This window comes from Somniosus microcephalus, chromosome 31, assembly GCF_052327205.1.
Source record: "Somniosus microcephalus isolate GS21.2 chromosome 31, FLI_Smic_1.0, whole genome shotgun sequence".
Lineage (NCBI taxonomy): Eukaryota > Metazoa > Chordata > Chondrichthyes > Squaliformes > Somniosidae > Somniosus > Somniosus microcephalus.
The window spans coordinates 42014371-42033384 of record NC_141017.1 but is presented as its reverse complement, the minus strand read 5'-3'; the positions used below and the strand labels follow the sequence as shown (position 1 = coordinate 42033384).

Below are 19014 nucleotides of genomic sequence, written 5' to 3'. Positions count from 1 at the left end.
AGACTGGATAGGCACTTGAGGGAAATAAACTTGCAGGACTACGGGGATAGAGCGGGGGAATGGGACTGACTGGATTGCTCTAGAGAGCCAGCAGGGACTCGATGGGCTGAATGGCCTCTTTCTGTGCCGTTATGACTAAGTACTTGGATATGCACTTGAAGTGCTGTAACCTACAGACCAAGTGCTGGAAAGTGGGATTAGGGTGGAGAGCTCTTTGTCGGCCGGCACGGCCACCTTCTATGCTGTAAATTTCTATGATTCTATAATAACCTGGACCGCCTCCTCACGCTCCCAACTGGTGGATTTCCTTAATGTCATGCTTCAATCATTTCCCCACTCTCCTCATTTCCCAAGGACTAATCCAATGCAGCAAACTCGCCTGAGAGAAAAGCAGGCATAAACCCAACATTAAACAGTGGTCCATTGCAGCCTCGGTCCCAGACAGCTGATACAGCTCCTCCTTCCCCTTCCCCACCACCACCCTGACCCCAATCAAGGGGTGACAGCTTTTCCCCTTCCCTGGCCACTATCTAGGGGTGATGGACAGTCAAAACCTGCATCAAACTCCAGACGCACGTTCAGTATGTGGGTTTTAAAATATTTCAAATTAAACACATCAATCCAGGAATACGCCAGCCTTCCCCACAGGTCACTGTACAAAATCATTTTATTCCCAAGGTAATTTACAATAATAAGCAAAAATATACAGAAGGTAAAGAGTGCCAATGAAAACGCTGCTCTTTCCATTGCTGAGGACATGTCTCCAAGACTCTCACAAAGCAGGTTGCAGTAAATTACTGCTTCATATGGGACTGTCACACAGCCCAGGTACAGCAGCTGGGGCTACAGCTGGCCTCCGTACCACAGCGCAAAGTACACATGGACATTGTGAGGATGGGATTGTACTTGCCAGTGTTCAATATTCATAGCAAGAAGTGAACCTGGCCAGAGGGCAGCTGGACCCCATACAGTCAGTGGACGACAGTCAGGTGGGACCCTAAAATCATTCACAGGTGTGGAGCCTGTTACACAACAGTTTGTAATTCTAGTGTTTATTACTCTGTGATGGGGATAAGGGGACAGAACTGTTTTCCAGCCTGTTCGTACATGACGTGTCTTCCCCGCACAACTTATCTATCATTGGCTGTCTCAAAAGTACAGGATTTGTAAAGATCGTGTAGAATGATTTGCACAATCGGCTTTCACAATTCCTGGAAGGGCTGGTGCTGAGTGGTCGCTCATGATTTCCAGCAGGAATGCTGGATTAACGGAATTTTTAATACCCGGCCACATAGCTGGTCACAGGTACAACTCCTGCACCCTCACAATAAACCCATCAACTCACCCTCCTGCTGAATAGACAGTTCCCTGGCCAGTAACCCTCCCCATCTGCCTCCACAGTTCCCCAACACAGCGAGTGGCACTTTAAACGTCAGGGCATTTTCCCCACAAAGTTCTTCCAGCAATCTACATAAAATGCAGAACACCAGGAGAGATTTTATGATTTATTTTGTCTTCCATCTTTCCAACCCCTTCCCACAATCCCAAATTAGAACCAATTTAGCTGAATGTCATTTTGAAACATCTCTTGACGTAGGAATTAACTCTGTGACCATCCTAAAGGGTGTGCTACCATTAAATCAGCCTCAAGTACAAAATAAATTAGATCAGATCCCAAGCTGATTGATCAATAAATATTGTACAGACAAACCTACCATGTTCTGGTCCATTAAAATCGCAGCTTTCAAAAATCCCACGTAACCCGACAGATCCTCTTTAAACGAGGCGAGGAAAGAGCAAGGACAGGAGAATCGGAGTAGCAAAATGTGCCCAGGCAGCTGGAGAGGGTTTGAGTTACTGAATCCACACTGAAGCATTATGTGCAGGGAGCAGGTGAGAGTCTGTGGGGGCAGGGAGGGGTGGCGAAAGAGTATTCACAGCACCTGGGCATGCAGCTGTAATTACAGATAAATAGTCTGCCAAAACAGGTAGAAAACATAGTGTGGCACATTCAGTAGTCGGGTCTTGAAGGTACTGCTGGAGGTGGGCGCCTAGACACAAGAGAAAAGTAAAACGTTAACATGAAGAGGTGAGGAAACATAGAAGTCTGATCAAAAAACATCCGTTCTCTCCAGACATACAACAAAAGGCACACACCAAGAACATCTGGTCCGTTCCTTACCTGTGAACTGGGGCCTCATGTTGATGAACCAGAAGCAGTTTCCATACCAATGCTCAGCACATACGGGGATATTTATATTTGCTGCCTCACCTACAGTAGTTATGTCAAGAATGCAAATCGGTGCACGAGGTGCTCAGATTGTGTACTTGTGACACCAAATACACTGACCTGTATGTGCAACAGATGGATCTGTTTGATTCAAGCAGCGAACATATTCTCATCTGACTCACACCCCAGCTCCAACCTAACCTACCCTCAGCTGCAGACTCCACTGTACCCCACTGCCATTATGAGAGCAGCCCTGCCTTAATGACAACGGGTCATGTCTCAGCAACTTGTGTTCAGGATTGTGAGGAGAGTTGGTAAAGTAAGGAGAAACTTTCTACTGGCAGGAGGGTCGGTAACCAGAGGACACAGATTTAAGATGATTTGGATTGCTCGACCAAAGAGCCAGCACAGGCACAATGGGTCGAATGGACTTCTTTGCTGTAAGATTCTATGATGGGCATCGACAGCTGTGTAGTGACAGTGTAAAATGTAACTCGATCTGACCCCCTCCTCTACAATGAGCCAAACTGTTCACGGTTTGCATTCTGTAAATTCCGACTGAGGTGATTGGAGAAACAAAGTGCAGGACAGCCCCAACGTCCCAAGACCACACCCGGCTTGAAAACTGCTCCAGACCCCCTCAGATCATGATAGCGCCCGAGGGGTTATCTCCATGCCTCGAGTAAGCACGACTCCCCCCGCCCCCACCATCTGCATTTCCTCGCTCCCAGAACCCAGAGTCAGAAAACAGAGGGAAACAGACAACAAAGACACAAGAGTAAGGCTCCTTCTACTGTCGATCCCTTTATTTCAGCTCATTACCGTACAGAATGCAGGCACTTCATTTCAAATCAGTTAACAGTCAATAGAATCACACACCAGAAGTGAGAATATTCAGGTATCTGTTAATTGGAGCAGAGCCCTGACTGGAACAGGACATTTGATGAAATAATCATTGGAAATGGTTTCAGTCACTACATTGTAAAACACCGTTAATTAATTCAGTTATTTTCTCTAGAAATTGTAGTTTATAGAAAGATCTTCAGAATCCGAGATCAGTTTCTGCCATTTGTATTACTACAAAAACGAACAGGAGTTTTGAGCGAATCTCCCGCAGACATTGCAGCAACTTTCTGTGGCAACACTGCCCCACAACGCACGAGTTATTCTCTTTATTGCAATAGTGATAAAGCATCAAGGATTAGACCCAAGTGCCTCCAGCAGATTCCCCCTCTCAAAGTTGGAGAAGTTAGTTCTGATTCAATAACTAATATATATATTTTATATAAAACTGGTTCAACCAACAGTAGGACAGTAAGACACAATCATTAGGGTGTTTCAGAGAATGGTTTCAAGCGCGGAACTGGGTGAACACTGCATTTAACCCACTCCCACGCAGCTGTACAGAGAACTCTCTCAAATGTTGTTCCATTCGCTTCTCTGGCCAATTCTGCTTCGGGTAACTTTAGCCTGGACTTTAAGCGGGGGCAGGTGTGTGTGGAGAAAGATTTGAGTGTGTGCGAAAGGAGTCCCTCGTTATTCTTAAACTGTTCCCAATCTAAATAAACTGTATTCGAACTCCTACAAAAGCAAGCATTTCCTGCAGCAAACCTGCCCTCGCCCAGAGAAAGCTGCAGATTGAAGAGGTGTTAATGCCCAGTTTAGTCCAACTGCAGACAGCATCACGCACCCCACAGGCACACAGACCCCACCACCCCCCTCAAAACCTGGGCCCGCATGGCAGGATATATTATAAAAAGATTAACAGGCTATTTACATCAGGAAGTAGATTCTAGCTCCGTAACCAGTGCTAGAAAACTGGGACAAAACACAGAAAATGTTGGAAATACAACAGGTTAATTAGTATCGGAGACAGGGCGAGTTTAACCAGTCGCACCCAGAATGTGGCCATCTCAATGCCAGCTGCTAATTTGTGCATTTCCAGCATGTTCTGTTTTTATTCCAGTTTGCAGTGCTGACAGGGGTTTCTTTGCAACAGCCGATTGGGGAGTTTATGGGACTGATACAGGCTGCGCTTTCGGATTAATCTGCAGGTTCCTTGCTCCCACTCAGTGCTCAAATAGAAATAACTGCAGATACCGAAGGGAAGTGAACAAGAGCAGGTGCAAAAGGACAGTAACCCAAGGGAGGCCTGGGACCGCAGGACAGGTGAGGTACCCCAGTACAAGGCGGGTGGGCCTGGTACCCCAGCACAAGGCAGGCAGAGTGGGCCTGGTACCCCAGTACAAGGCAGGGTGGGCCTGGTACCCCAGCACAAGGCAGGGTGGGCCTGGTACCCCAGCACAAGGCAGGCAGAGTGGGCCTGGTACCCCAGTACAAGGCAGGGTGGGCCTGGTACCCCAGCACAAGGCAGGGTGGGCCTGGTACCCCAGTACAAGGCGGGTGGGCCTGGTACCCCAGCACAAGGCAGGCAGAGTGGGCCTGGTACCCCAGTACAAGGCAGGGTGGGCCTGGTACCCCAGCACAAGGCAGGGTGGGCCTGGTACCCCAGCACAAGGCGGGTGGGCCTGGTACCCCAGCACAAGGCAGGGTGGGCCTGGTACCCCAGCACAAGGCAGGCAGAGTGGGCCTGGTACCCCAGTACAAGGCAGGGTGGGCCTGGTACCCCAGCACAAGGCAGGCAGAGTGGGCCTGGTACCCCAGCACAAGGCAGGCAGAGTGGGCCTGGTACCCCAGTACAAGGCAGGGTGGGCCTGGTACCCCAGCACAAGGCAGGCAGAGTGGGCCTGGTACCCCAGCACAAGGCAGGCAGAGTGGGCCTGGTACCCCAGCACAAGGCAGGCAGAGTGGGCCTGGTACCCCAGCACAAGGCAGGCAGAGTGGGCCTGGTACCCCAGCACAAGGCAGGCAGAGTGGGCCTGGTACCCCAGTACAAGGCAGGGTGGGCCTGGTACCCCAGCACAAGGCAGGGTGGGCCTGGTACCCCAGCACAAGGCGGGTGGGCCTGGTACCCCAGCACAAGGCAGGGTGGGCCTGGTACCTCAGCACAAGGCGGGTGGGCCTGGTACCCCAGCACAAGGCAGGGTGGGCCTGGTACCCCAGCACAAGGCAGGGTGGGCCTGGTACCCCAGCACAAGGCGGGTGGGCCTGGTACCCCAGCACAAGGCGGGTGGGCCTGGTACCCCAGCACAAGGCAGGCAGAGTGGGCCTGGTACCCCAGTACAAGGCGGGTGGGCCTGGTACCCCAGCACAAGGCGGGTGGGCCTGGTACCCCAGCACAAGGCAGGGTGGGCCTGGTACCCCAGCACAAGGCAGGGTGGGCCTGGTACCCCAGCACAAGGCAGGGTGGGCCTGGTACCCCAGCACAAGGCAGGGTGGGCCTGGTACCCCAGCACAAGGCAGGGTGGGCCTGGTACCCCAGCACAAGGCAGGGTGGGCCTGGTACCCCAGCACAAGGCAGGGTGGGCCTGGTACCCCAGCACAAGGCAGGGTGGGCCTGGTACCCCAGCACAAGGCAGGGTGGGCCTGGTACCCCAGCACAAGGCAGGGTGGGCCTGGTACCCCAGCACAAGGCAGGGTGGGCCTGGTACCCCAGCACAAGGCAGGGTGGGCCTGGTACCCCAGCACAAGGCAGGGTGGGCCTGGTACCCCAGCACAAGGCAGGGTGGGCCTGGTACCCCAGCACAAGGCAGGGTGGGCCTGGTACCCCAGCACAAGGCAGGGTGGGCCTGGTACCCCAGCACAAGGCAGGCAGAGTGGGCCTGGTACCCCAGCACAAGGCAGGGTGGGCCTGGTACCCCAGCACAAGGCAGGGTGGGCCTGGTACCCCAGCACAAGGCAGGGTGGGCCTGGTACCCCAGCACAAGGCAGGGTGGGCCTGGTACCCCAGCACAAGGCAGAGTGGGCCTGGTACCCCAGCACAAGGCAGAGTGGGCCTGGTACCCCAGCACAAGGCAGGCAGGGTGGGCCTGGTACCCCAGCACAAGGCAGGGTGGGCCTGGTACCCCAGCACAAGGCAGGGTGGGCCTGGTACCCCAGCACAAGGCAGGGTGGGCCTGGTACCTCAGCACAAGGCGGGTGGGCCTGGTACCCCAGTACAAGGCGGGTGGGCCTGGTACCCCAGTACAAGGCAGGGTGGGCCTGGTACCCCAGCACAAGGCGGGTGGGCCTGGTACCCCAGCACAAGGCAGGGTGGGCCTGGTACCCCAGCACAAGGCAGGGTGGGCCTGGTACCCCAGCACAAGGCGGGTGGGCCTGGTACCCCAGCACAAGGCAGGGTGGGCCTGGTACCCCAGTACAAGGCAGGCAGAGTGGGCCTGGTACCCCAGCACAAGGCGGGCGGGCCTGGTACCCCAGCACAAGGCAGGCAGGGTGGGCCTGGTACCCCAGTACAAGGCGGGTGGGCCTGGTACCCCAGCACAAGGCAGGCAGGGTGGGCCTGGTACCCCAGTACAAGGCGGGTGGGCCTGGTACCCCAGCACAAGGCGGGTGGGCCTGGTACCCCAGCACAAGGCAGGGTGGGCCTGGTACCCCAGCACAAGGCAGGGTGGGCCTGGTACCCCAGCACAAGGCAGGGTGGGCCTGGTACCCCAGCACAAGGCAGGGTGGGCCTGGTACCCCAGCACAAGGCGGGCGGGGTGGGTGGGCCTGGTACCCCAGCACAAGGCAGGGTGGGCCTGGTACCCCAGCACAAGGCGGGCAGGGTGGGTGGGCCTGGTACCCCAGCACAAGGCGGGCGGGGTGGGTGGGCCTGGTACCCCAGTACAAGGCGGGTGGGCCTGGTACCCCAGCACAAGGCAGGCAGGGTGGGGAGGCAGGTCGAGGAGCTCAAGGTCTGAAAACAGGTACATGAAGTTCCTTTGTTTGGATCGAATGCTGCCCTAGCTGCAGCTGCTGTCTGCACCTCACCCCATTTACTTCACTCTTTTACCTGGAGGCTGCTGAATTATTTGAGTATTTCCTGGCCAGTGAGTGTGTGCCAGGAGGTATTGGTTGAGACAGACCCCTGAACCCAACAAAAGCAAGAAGCTAAGTGGACAATACTTGTGTGATGTACAGAGACTAGTTAACAGGCAAAGGCCCACAATACCTCCCCACAGACGCAACCTTCGAGCTGTACCGCCCCAGTTCACTTTGCCTCTCATATCTGGTGGCATTTGTGTCAGATCAGCGAGAGGCAATGGCCAGTGAACGGAGCTTGGGGAAGAGCTGCAGGAACTCAAACATCCAGAAACATCCCAACACAAGTTGCTGGGACAGCAAGAACGATAAACCCTCGATCACAACTCGGCAATGTTTAACAAATGGAGACGGTTGAGTTTTAGGGCTGGAGCTGACCCCTGATTGCTAGGCACGGGTCAGAACTGGTGCAAAATTCAGCAGTTAGTAAATGATAAACATCCACCTGTAGACAGACACGCGTGTGGGCAAGAGGCCAACAGGACACAGGCTGAGACCCTGAGATGGGACATCCACTGGCCAAGCTCAGCCTGTTACAATATGATCCCAAACTCATCCACATTCTGAACCTCAGGTCCTGCAGTCCCTGGCCGGGGGAGAATGCCCCGGTCACTGGAGTTCAAAGATCACAATCCAATTCTTCAAGTCACTCAGGTTCTTTGTGTGAAAACAATCAGTCACAAAATAAACCTCTGCTCCAGTCAGTGCATGGCTCACAGCATCTCACCCCCCCGCCACCACCACCACCACCTCCCCAATACTATCCCCCAACCAGGCCTCTCCTCCCAGTATGCCTCCCTGCCAGGGCTTGTACTCCTTTATCCCTCACCCCCACCCACTCGAATACCCCCGAGCTCACTATCCAATACCCCCTCTCCAATTACCCCTCCCGAGGGAGCAGTTCGCTGCTGCACTCCCTTATTCAAATAATTCCTCTTTCACATTCCCAGCCTCCTGACTTAACTGCAATGTAACAGAGCCCAAGCCACTTGCCCAGCTCCACTCTGTCCCCTGTCCCTCCCCAGTGTATTAAAGGCAACAGGAGGGTGAGGGAGCAGAAATTCAGACACACTCATTCACTGCTCCGATTACCTGCAGCACCAGTGGACTGCGGGTGGGACAGCGTGATACCTCATTGGGCTGTGGGAGGAGGTTATAACGGAATTAGATGCCTGGAGACAGGACACGGTCACCTGGTTAGAATTCCTTCATTTACAGAGTCGCCGGGAACAATGAGCCCAACAGATTGAAAAGGGCATTGAGACGATTTTGCTGTTTACTTGGTGAGTGCAGGGCAGATGAAGGGAGCAGTGAGTGAGAGAAACTGTCTCCAAGGGTCTGGTGTTGGGGGAAACAAAAAACCAAAAAGTAAACCCTTGTTTAAATAAAGTTCAGTTAAGAACATCTTGGTGCTTCCAGCTAGTGTGAAAAGCCGAGAGGTGCGGATAACACTCGGGTAAAGCAGCCCTGTGGGTCCTGCCCTTCACTCCACTGCTGCTCCTCAGCGAGTTAAATGTGAGAACACGGAAGGGCTAATCACCGACTATAGTCTACAATAAAATGCTTCACAGGATAAATCCCACTGTTTAATCCAGCAGGGAATGCTCGGCTGTCCGGATAATTGTGGGCCGGTTTGGAGCAGCGGGCGGTCTTCTGCTGGGAGAGACAAAACAAAATGGGGGTCAATATAATGGGGAAAGAAACAGAAGCAAGTCAGGGTTCAATTCAACAACCGCCAGCACAGCCGGCATCTCCACTCTACCCTTCCTCCCATCACAGCCTGAGAGGGGCCCCCCGCAGCCCAGGGTCCCCCCACACTGTCCAGGATGAGACCACAGTTTAGACCATCAGTCGGGAGTGGAGTTGGAAGCTGCAAGTTGTCAGAGGTGCAGCGCTCCCTCACCCCCAGTTTCAGAATATCTCTGGCACGCCTCTTCCGCCACCAACCCCGTGGAGAGACTCATCACCAAAATGGTAGTTTTTCCATGTGTGAAATATTAACAGTTCAGTGTGTGGGAGAACCAAGACAGTGAGTGTTAGCAGCACACTTCACCAGAGGGCATCACAGGGGAGCGCCACAGTGAAACCGGCGGCGACCCCAACACAGGCACCGACACTGGCGGCAACACCGACAGCGACCCTGGCTCAGTTCATGTCCCTCTCTAACCACGAGTTAATTTTTCACAGCTTTCAGTGAGCCTCAGGAATAAACAGTCGGACTGAGGAGTGTCTCCTGTTAAAGCGGGGGCCGCAGCGCCAGGGGTCAGTGGGGGTTCATGTGTCAAACTGGGCTGAATGATGTGTTACAGTTGCAATGAGACGAAGGATGTGTGAAAACTCCACATTACAGAGAAAAGCACAAACTAAACACACAAATCACAAAACATCACCCTACGAACACAGGCCCCATCATTCCTCATTGACGGGCAACATTCTACACACAGTAAATGCCCAGACCACAGCTTCCCCACCCAAGTAACAGTTCACCCAACACCTGGGCACCACACACACTGGCCCGTCTGAAAGACCATTGACTGCACCCCCACCCCCACATATCCCAGCGCTGGAGGGAAAACAAAATGGTGAAATTAAGCCTCGTTTTCAGAACAAGAGGAGGGCGAGGTTATTGTAAATAAACCAGCAATAATTAAACCATGGGGACTGCAGATTAGAACGGTGCAAAGTTCCAAACGCTGGGCCGGGAATCAGTGGCACTGAAACCGCTCTCAGCCACACGGGAACCTTATTTTATGGTGAGGCAAGTTCGAGGTTACAGAATGGCAGGAGATTGAACAAACACGCAATGGTCAGAAGCCAGAGTGAGATTCGACCCCTCCCACACACAGCACCCCTTCACCCGCCACATACAAACCCGCACCCATCTCCACACTCAGCCCCCCTCCCCACACTCGACCCCTCACCCCCCTCCACACTCGACCCCTCACCACACTCGACCCCTCCCCCCGTCCACACTCGACCCCTCACCCCTCCCCACACTCGACCCCTCCCCACACTCGACCCCTCACCCCTCCCCACACCCGACCCCTCACCTCTCCCCACACCCGACCCCTCACCTCTCCCCACACCCGACCCCTCACCACACCCGACCCCTCACCCCTCCCCGACCCCTCACCCCTCCCCACACCCGACCCCTCACCCCTCCCCGACCCCTCACCCCACTCGACCCCCCACCCCTCCCCACACTCGACCCCTCACCCCTCCCCACACTCGACCCCTCACCCCTCCCCACACTCGACCCCTCACCCCTCCCCACACTCGACCCCTCACCCCCCTCGACCCCTCACCCCTCCCCACACTCGACTCCTCACCCCCCTCCACACTCGACCCCTCACCGCCCCCCCCCCCCCCCCGCCTGTGCCAGCAGGGTCGGATTGGATTGTTCAGACATACCTGGGCAGCCCGGGAGGGCCGGGTGGGATTCGTGCCGGTCTGGAAGGTATCTGAGGTGGCGCACCGAAGGCATCGTTAGTGGGAATAGGCCTGGATGGGATGGGAGGAGCTCCATAAGGCCCCACAGGAGTTGGTATTAACGGAGGGCCCGGAGTAGGTCCCCGGACCCCGGGGGGTCTGCCGGGTGGGCCCACTGCAGAGTGGGGTCTGCGCTGAGGCGTCGGACTGTGGGAGGAACAAACCAGAAACCTCTATCACAATCCGACCTTTCAACTAACGCTCAATGTTACAGCTAATACACAGACCCAGCCTCCTGTCCATTGTGCTTCCCAACAGCCCCCCCACTGACTCCATCCATCATCAACCACCCACCCCCCAGACCCAAAAGTCTTTCCAGCCTCACCTTCAGCACCCACCCCCTCTTCAATTAAAGCCAGGCCCCTGTCCACTCCCCGCTTCAGTGAATTTACTGAGATCCGTAACAGGGAGAGTGTTCAGGGAGAGGCAGGAAGAGCGTCCACTGATCCAAGCTGCTGCTGAATCTGAAGCTTTTGCCGAGCCCCAGCAGCTGTGGGCCGGATCAGATTGGGCTTTAAGCACAATCAGGTGGAATGTAAAATGGGTGGCGGACGTGTACAGCACAGTGAGCGCAGGGGAGCTTCTCAGGAACCGGTTCAAGGAGGCAGAGCGCGATTGGTCAAAGCTGAGCGATTTAGGTCAGGGGTCAGGAGCCTCGACTCTGGAGACAAAGTCACAAGTTCCTCACACCAGGCTGGAATAGGTCAGAGGTGGAGAGGAACCAGTGATACTGTTCTAGGTGGTCATGGCAGGCCTGGCAGTGAAAACCCAGGCCTCGGGCGCATCATGTGCATTCAAGCTTGCAGCCCTGGGCTATCAATATTGGAGTGAGAGTCGTACTAGGGAACAGTGGGGATGAGAGATCCAGGGAATAAATGTGAGGTGGGGCGTCAGAAGCAAGCGTGAAAGAACTGCTGAGCCAGTGGCTGAAAGTGATGTGGGGGTTGGAGGGAAGGTACGGAACACTTTCCCCCCCCCCACCTCCTCCCCCAGGGTAGGTGGTGAGAGTAGGGGCATCGGATTGGGCAGGAAGAGGGCGGGAGATGGTCCCTGCAATGGATCAGATGAGGTGGAAGGTTGGCCTCACATCCAGTGGATTGTGTGAGGTTCTAACACGGTCGATGTTTTTAATACATTTCACTTACTATGGGCTTCTAATGGAGGTTGGCCATCAGGCTCCAGAGTGTCTTCAGCAATCTCCAGGGGCAGTCTGGTTGCAAGATCGAATGTGGGAGTATTCATCCATTAATAACAAACGTCATGTCTCAATGTGTACCTTTAATTAATGTATCTTGAATAATGTCTGTGAGATTCTGACTCTGGAAAGACAATATTAGGGCCCTGGGCAAAGAGAAAATTGGTAACTATATCAGACATGACAATTTAACGGGTCGAATTAACTGACCTCCTGTGGTCACTCCTGGCCAGAATCCTACACACGCTGCACATCACCAGATTGTTAGACCAGACTCACGGTGAAGCCTGGATCGCTGCTGCCAGGGTTAATTATGACCCAGGTTGGATTTTTGTGGTACGACCATTATGATAATGATGTGTTATTAACGGATGAATACTCCCACATTAAACCTTTCGACCAGACTGCCCCTGGAGATTGCTGATGACTACACTCCGTAGCACAGGATTTGACTTTTGTGGTGCTGTTAATAAGACATTTATTACTGAGAGTTTGATTATCGGGGGGTCTAGAACCCAGAGGAGACGGGGGAGGGGGAAGAGATTGAGAGCAGAGAGGGGGGAATGGGCAGAGAGAGACCATGAAATGACAATTGATCAGACTGTATTCACTGACTGAGGCTGCCATCTGACTCTAACAGTACTAATGGGGAAATGAAAGCGACCACTGCCCTCCAGCCCAGATTTTCAGTCTCGTCACGCCTCACACATCCGCTTACCTGTGTCCCCCTGACTGGCTGGTGAGCCAGGAGTCATCGACTGGGGGTGGAAGGGGGGCGGTGATGGTGGTGGTGCTGATGTCTCCGATGATGTGGAGCGCTTCTTTGATGGCGTGATACATTCGCAGCATCTCATCGCGTCGCTGCGCCTGCTCAGCCGACTCCTCCATTAAGCTGCTTTGGTCCGTGGAGGAGTACAGAAAGGCGAGTAACTCCGAGTGGATAAATTCCTTGGTCTGTCACAAGAAAAGCAGCTTTGACACTCGGTATTTAGTGTGTCTGCCTAGCCACTCTCTCAGTCAGTGGGGAACTGGTTCCGCTCCCCACCCCCTCCCCCGGGGGCGTTCCCTCGAACAGGGCACCCCCCACACTCCCCGAGCGGGGCCCCCCCCTCACACTCCCCGGGCAGGGCCCCCCCCCCCCCCCCCCCCCACACACACTCCGAGCGGGGTCCGCCCCCCCTCACACTCCCCGAGCGGGCCCCACCCTCACACTCCCCGGGCGGGCCCCCCCCTCCACACTCCCCGGGCGGGGCCCCCCCCAACACTCCCCGGGCGGGGCCCCCCCCCAAACACTCCCCGAGCGGGGCCTCCCCCCCCAACACTCCCCGAGTGGGCCCCCCCCCAACACTCCCCGAGTGGGGGACCCCCCCCCAACACTCCCCGAGTGGGGACCCCCCCCCCAACACTCCCCGAGGGGGACCCCCCCCCACCAACACTCCCCGAGGGGGACCCCCCCCACCAACACTCCCCGAGCGGGCCCCCCCCCCAACACTTCCCGAGCGGGCCCCCCCCCAACACTTCCCGAGCGGGCCCCCCCCCAACACTCCCCGAGTGCCCCCCCCCAACCACACTCCCCGAGTGCCCCCCCCCCCAACCACACTCCCCGAACGGCCCCCCCCCCCACACACACTCCCCGAACGGCCCCCCCCCCACACACTCCCCGAACGGCCCCCCCCACACACACTCCCCGAACGGCCCCCCCCACACACACTCCCCGAGCGGGGGCCGTTCTCCCCCTCACAGGCACTCAGTAAGTCTTACATTATTGATCATGAGGTGCATGATGGTCTTTGGCATCAAATCCCTGATCGATTTGTTGACGATCCCCATGTAGGAATCCACCAGGTTGCGGATTGTCTCCACCTGTCGCTCCAGCTGGGGGTCCATGGAGAAGGTGTCTGGACTGCTGCCTCCCTCATCATTCTCAGCCTGTGGAGCAAGGCCAACAGTTAGAGCAGGAATGCACTCTCCCAACACCAGCACCCGCAGGAGCTGAAACCGCCCATCCCCTCCAGGTGCTGACCCCTTGCTGGGATCCAGGTCCAAGGGCAGTCACCTCCAGTACCTCACCCAATGCCATTCGAATCCGGTAAGTGCCATGACAGGCTTCACAACTTACCTCAAATCCCTCACTTCCCAGCCAGAGTTACTGGACAACAGACCCTGGCTTATTTCCCACTCCCAAACTCGGTGCTGAAACCAGTCGTCCCAACTGAACTCAACTAACTCGATCCCGGCCTCACGGCTCTGCCATGTGCCCTGCGCCATGCGCCCTGTGCCCTTACCCACTGAGCCAGTCCAACCAATACTGGTGCCTGCAACACTTGGAAACGACCCCTTCCCCCAGTGGGATCATATATAGGAACAGGGAGGCTATTCATCTTTTCGAGCCTGCTCTGCCATTCAGTCAGATCATAACTGATCTGTACCGTCACCCCATTTTGCCTTTGCTCCCTAGATACCCTTACCCAACAAACATCTATCGATCTCAGTCTTTAAAGCTCCAAATGTCCCCCAGCACCCATAGCCTTTCGGGGGGTGAAAAAGAGAGTTCCAGATTTCCACTACTCTTAAGTGTCAGAACTCGCTGGGTTTCCAGGGTCTTTGTCCGAGTGGATAGAGACTGCACCAGGTGTGAAGGAACAACTACTTCTACCCGAGTTCGACACACACGCACCATGCAGCAACACGAGAGGAGACGGCAATCCCAGCTACTTGGGCACGGAAGGAGGAGAGATTGTCACAAACACGGAGCTGAAACTTACATTCTCCCTCTCGGGATAGACTCCAGCCCTCAGGAACGAAGCCTTCCAACTGTCCACATCCTCCTGGGACTCGCACGCCAGCTCGATCTGCCGATAGTCCTTATAGACATTCCTAGAGGAAAAGAAAAAGACAAACAGACTTACATTTCTACAGCACCTTTCACGATCACCGGACGTCCCAAAGTGCTTTACAGCCAATTAAGTACTTTTTGAAATGTAGTCACTGTTGTAGGAAACGTGGCAGCCAATTTGCGCACAGCAAGCTCCCACAAACAGCAATGTGATGATGACCAGATAATCTGTTTTAGTGATGTTGGCTGAAGAATAAATATTGGCTCGGACACCGGGGAGAACTTCCCTTCTCTTCTGTGAAATACTGACTGTGGGATCTTTTATGATAGCAAAATACTGCAGATGCAGGAAATCCGAAATAACAACAGAAAATGCTGGAAAAACTCAGCAGGCCAGGCAACATCCGTGGAGAGAAATTAGAGTCGACGTTTCGGGTCGAAACCCTTCTTCAAAACTGGAAAGGAAATGAAATAGATCGAAAGGAGGGCTGGGGAGGGACAAGAGAAGTGAAGAGACATTAAGAGGTATTCAAAACCAGACGAGATGGTGATCGGACTAGTGGAGACAAAAGACGGCTCTAGATTAGGTGTGAAATGTTCTGGCAGAATGGGAGACAGCTGCCATGTAAAAAGAGGGGGGGGGGGGAAACCCAAAACAAAGGGGTGGGGAAAAAAATAAGTAAAAATGTAATCGGGGCCGAGGTTATGATCTCATCTTCCGATTAGGCACTTTGCAGCCTTCCGGACTCAATATCGAGTTCAACAATTTCAGATCATAACCTCGGCCCCTATTACATTTTACTTATATTTTTCTTCCCCCCACCCCTTGGTTTTGGGTTTTCCCTCCACCGCCCCCCCCTCCTCTTTTTTTTTTTTTTACATGGCCGCTGTCTCCCATTCTGCCAGCACATTTCACACCTAATCTAGAGCCGTCTTTTGTCTCCACTAGTCCGATCACCATCTCGTCTGGTTTTGAATAACTCTTAATGTCTCTTCACTTCTCTTGTTCCCTCCCCAGCCCTCCTTTCGATCTATTTCATTTCCTTTCCAGTTTTGAAGAAGGGTTTCGACCCGAAACGTCGACTCTAATTTCGCTCCACGGAAGTTGCCTGGCCTGCTGAGTTTTTCCAGCATTTTCTGTTGTTATGTGGGATCTTTTATGTCCACCTGAGAGCGCAGACGGGTCCTCGGTTTAACATCTCATCCGAAAGATGGTGCTCCCTCAGTGCTGCCCCTCCGACAGTGCAGCTCTCCCTCAGTACTGCCCCCCCGACAGTGCGGCGCTCCCTCAGTGCTGCCCCTCCGACAGTGCAGCTCTCCCTCAGTACTGCCCCTCCGACAGTGCGGCGCTCCCTCAGTACTGCCCCTCTGACAGTGCGGCGCTCCCTCAGTACTGCCCCTCCGACAGTGCGGCGCTCCCTCAGTGCTGCCCCTCCGACAGTGCGGCGCTCCCTCAGTACTGCACTGGAGTATCAGCCTAGAGTTGTGCGCTCAGGTCTCTGGAGTGGGACTTGTTCAGGTCTGAAGGAGAGGGCCCTCAAGTTCCTTCACCATCACATGACTGTGGATCAGCTCAACGAGATCTCAGCAAACGACAGACCGTTTCCAGGCTGGAGGAGTGTGTTAGTACACGGATCGTACACTAACCAGGACTCCAGCAGCCCAGTATTGTACACCCCAAACCCCATCCAGTACTTCACTCCCCCTCCCACCTACCGCCCAGTAATCCCCCACCCTCCATTCATCAGTCATTGGATGTCGATGAGTTGGGGAGTGGGCGGGGGAGACAGCGGGGGAAGAGATGGCGGGCAGGGGCAGGGGCAGTATGGTGGGCACTGACCTGTGCTCTGTGTTGAAGATTGCGAAGATGTGCTTGGTGGACATGAAACCTTTCTCCACATCCTTCAGCTTCAGGTTGTCCAGGGGCAGCATGTATTTCTTCTCCTTCTCCTGTAACAGTCACAAAACCTTGCTGTCACGCTGACAGATTCAGCCCCTACTGCAGTCCTCCTCCTGTCCCTGCGCTCACATAAAACTTACATTTACACAGGCCCTTTAATGCAGAGAAATATCCCCAGGGTTCAGCACAGAGGCCCGGGGAACACTGGTGGCAGATTAGGAGGCGCGACCAAAAGCTTAATCAAAGAGCAGGGTTAAGGAGATCTTAAATGGGGGAGCGGGGGGATCAAGGGGGGGGAAAAGAGAAGAGCGGGTACCGAGGGGACAGGGGAAGAGCAGGGCCAAAAAAAGTGGGGTCAGGGTGTAAAGATGGATTATAATCACGGTTTATCACTCCCAACGACACTGACTGCAGTCTAGAGATCAGGATCACCGCCGGCAGGAGCTACAGCTCAATGTGTCCCCAGACTGATGGGCCCGTCTTGTCCTGGAGCCTCTTGCATGCTGCTCAACTCCTCCACTCTCCAACCCCGGCTTCAGTGAGAGGATAGAGCAGCGCCCCTTTCCAGTGCGCCCAAACTTCCAGCCACAATGGATTCCTCAGTCACCCCCAAGTACCCAGAGTCCGAGTGCCTGGGGTTCAGTGTGGGGTATTCCCCCCGAGTACCCAGGGTCAGAGTGCCTGGGGTTCAGTGTGGGGTATTCCCCCCGGTACCCAGGGTCCGAGTGCCTGGGGTTCAGTGTGGGGTATTCCCCCCGGTACCCAGGGTCAGAGTGCCTGGGGTTCAGTGTGGGGTATTCCCCCCGGTACCCAGGGTCCGAGTGCCTGGGGTTCAGTGTGGGGTATTCCCCCCGGTACCCAGGGTCAGGGTGCCTGGGGTTCAGTGTGGGGTATTCCCCCCGGTACCCAGGGTCCGAGTGCCTGGGGTTCAGTGTGGGGTATTCCCCCCGGTACCCAGGGTCAGAGTGCCTGGGGTTCAGTGTGGGGTATTCCCCCCGAGTACCCAGAGTCAGAGTGCCTGGGGTTCAGTGTGGGGTATTCCCCCCGGTACCCAGGGTCCGAGTGCCTGGGGTTCAGTGTGGGGTATTCCCCCCGAGTACCCAGAGTCAGAGTGCCTGGGGTTTCAGTGTGGGGTATTCCCCCCGGTACCCAGGGTCCGAGTGCCTGGGGTTCAGTGTGGGGTATTCCCCCCGGTACCCAGGGTCCGAGTGCCTGGGGTTCAGTGTGGGGTATTCCCCCCGGTACCCAGGGTCAGAGTGCCTGGGGTTCAGTGTGGGGTATTCCCCCCGAGTACCCAGAGTCAGAGTGCCTGGGGTTCAGTGTGGGGTATTCCCCCCGGTACCCAGGGTCAGAGTGCCTGGGGTTCAGTGTGGGGTATTCCCCCCGGTACCCAGGGTCCGAGTGCCTGGGGTTCAGTGTGGGGTATTCCCCCCCGAGTACCCAGAGTCAGAGTGCCTGGGGTTCAGTGTGGGGTATTCCCCCCGGTACCCAGGGTCCGAGTGCCTGGGGTTCAGTGTGGGGTATTCCCCCCGGTACCCAGGGTCCGAGTGCCTGGGGTTCAGTGTGGGGTATTCCCCCCGGTACCCAGGGTCAGAGTGCCTGGGGTTCAGTGTGGGGTATTCCCCCCGGTACCCAGGGTCCGAGTGCCTGGGGTTCAGTGTGGGGTATTCCCCCCGGTACCCAGGGTCCGAGTGCCTGGGGTTCAGTGTGGGGTATTCCCCCCGGTACCCAGGGTCAGAGTGCCTGGGGTTCAGTGTGGGGTATTCCCCCCGGTACCCAGGGTCAGGGTGCCTGGGGTTCAGTGTGGGGTATTCCCCCCGGTACCCAGGGTCAGGGTGCCTGGGGTTCAGTGTGGGGTATTCCCCCCGGTACCCAGGGTCCGAGTGCCTGGGGTTCAGTGTGGGGTATTCCCCCCGGTACCCAGGGTCCGAGTGCCTGGGGTTCAGTGTGGGGTATTCCCCCCGGTACCCAGGGTCAGGGTGCCTGGGGTTCAGTGTGGGGTATTCCCCCCGGTACCCAGGGTCAGGGTGCCTGGGGTTCAGTGTGGGGTATTCCCCCCGGTACCCAGGGTCCGAGTGCCTGGGGTTCAGTGTGGGGTATTCCCCCCGGTACCCAGGGTCCGAGTGCCTGGGGTTCAGTGTGGGGTATTCCCCCCGAGTACCCAGAGTCAGAGTGCCTGGGGTTCAGTGTGGGGTATTCCCCCCGGTACCCAGGGTCAGAGTGCCTGGGGTTCAGTGTGGGGTATTCCCCCCGGTACCCAGGGTCCGAGTGCCTGGGGTTCAGTGTGGGGTATTCCCCCCGGTACCCAGGGTCCGAGTGCCTGGGGTTCAGTGTGGGGTATTCCCCCCGGTACCCAGGGTCAGAGTGCCTGGGGTTCAGTGTGGGGTATTCCCCCCGGTACCCAGGGTCAGGGTGCCTGGGGTTCAGTGTGGGGTATTCCCCCC

At 55.8% G+C, this 19014-nt stretch overlaps 1 protein-coding gene across 5 annotated transcripts in view; it reads right to left on the bottom strand.

Annotated features, from left to right (window-relative positions):
• Positions 1 to 649: 649 nt before the first annotated feature.
• dnm2a (dynamin 2a) overlaps positions 650 to 19014 on the bottom strand; it is a 95487-nt gene continuing 77122 nt past the window's right edge. For 3 of the 5 annotated variants that reach the window (XM_085971957.1, XM_085971956.1, XM_085971960.1), the window contains 5 exons: positions 14600 to 14711; positions 13596 to 13763; positions 12553 to 12788; positions 10562 to 10786; positions 8705 to 8806 (listed from right to left, as the gene is read on the bottom strand). In XM_085971957.1, the coding sequence (XP_085828083.1) occupies positions 8737 to 8806; positions 10562 to 10786; positions 12553 to 12788; positions 13596 to 13763; positions 14600 to 14711 (811 nt within the window). In that variant the 3' untranslated portion in view covers positions 8705 to 8736. Of the gene's footprint in view, positions 2052 to 8704; positions 8807 to 10561; positions 10787 to 12552; positions 12789 to 13595; positions 13764 to 14599; positions 14712 to 19014 lie in introns of those variants that run through there. The other 2 variants (XM_085971961.1, XM_085971959.1) reach the window with 2 other exon arrangements.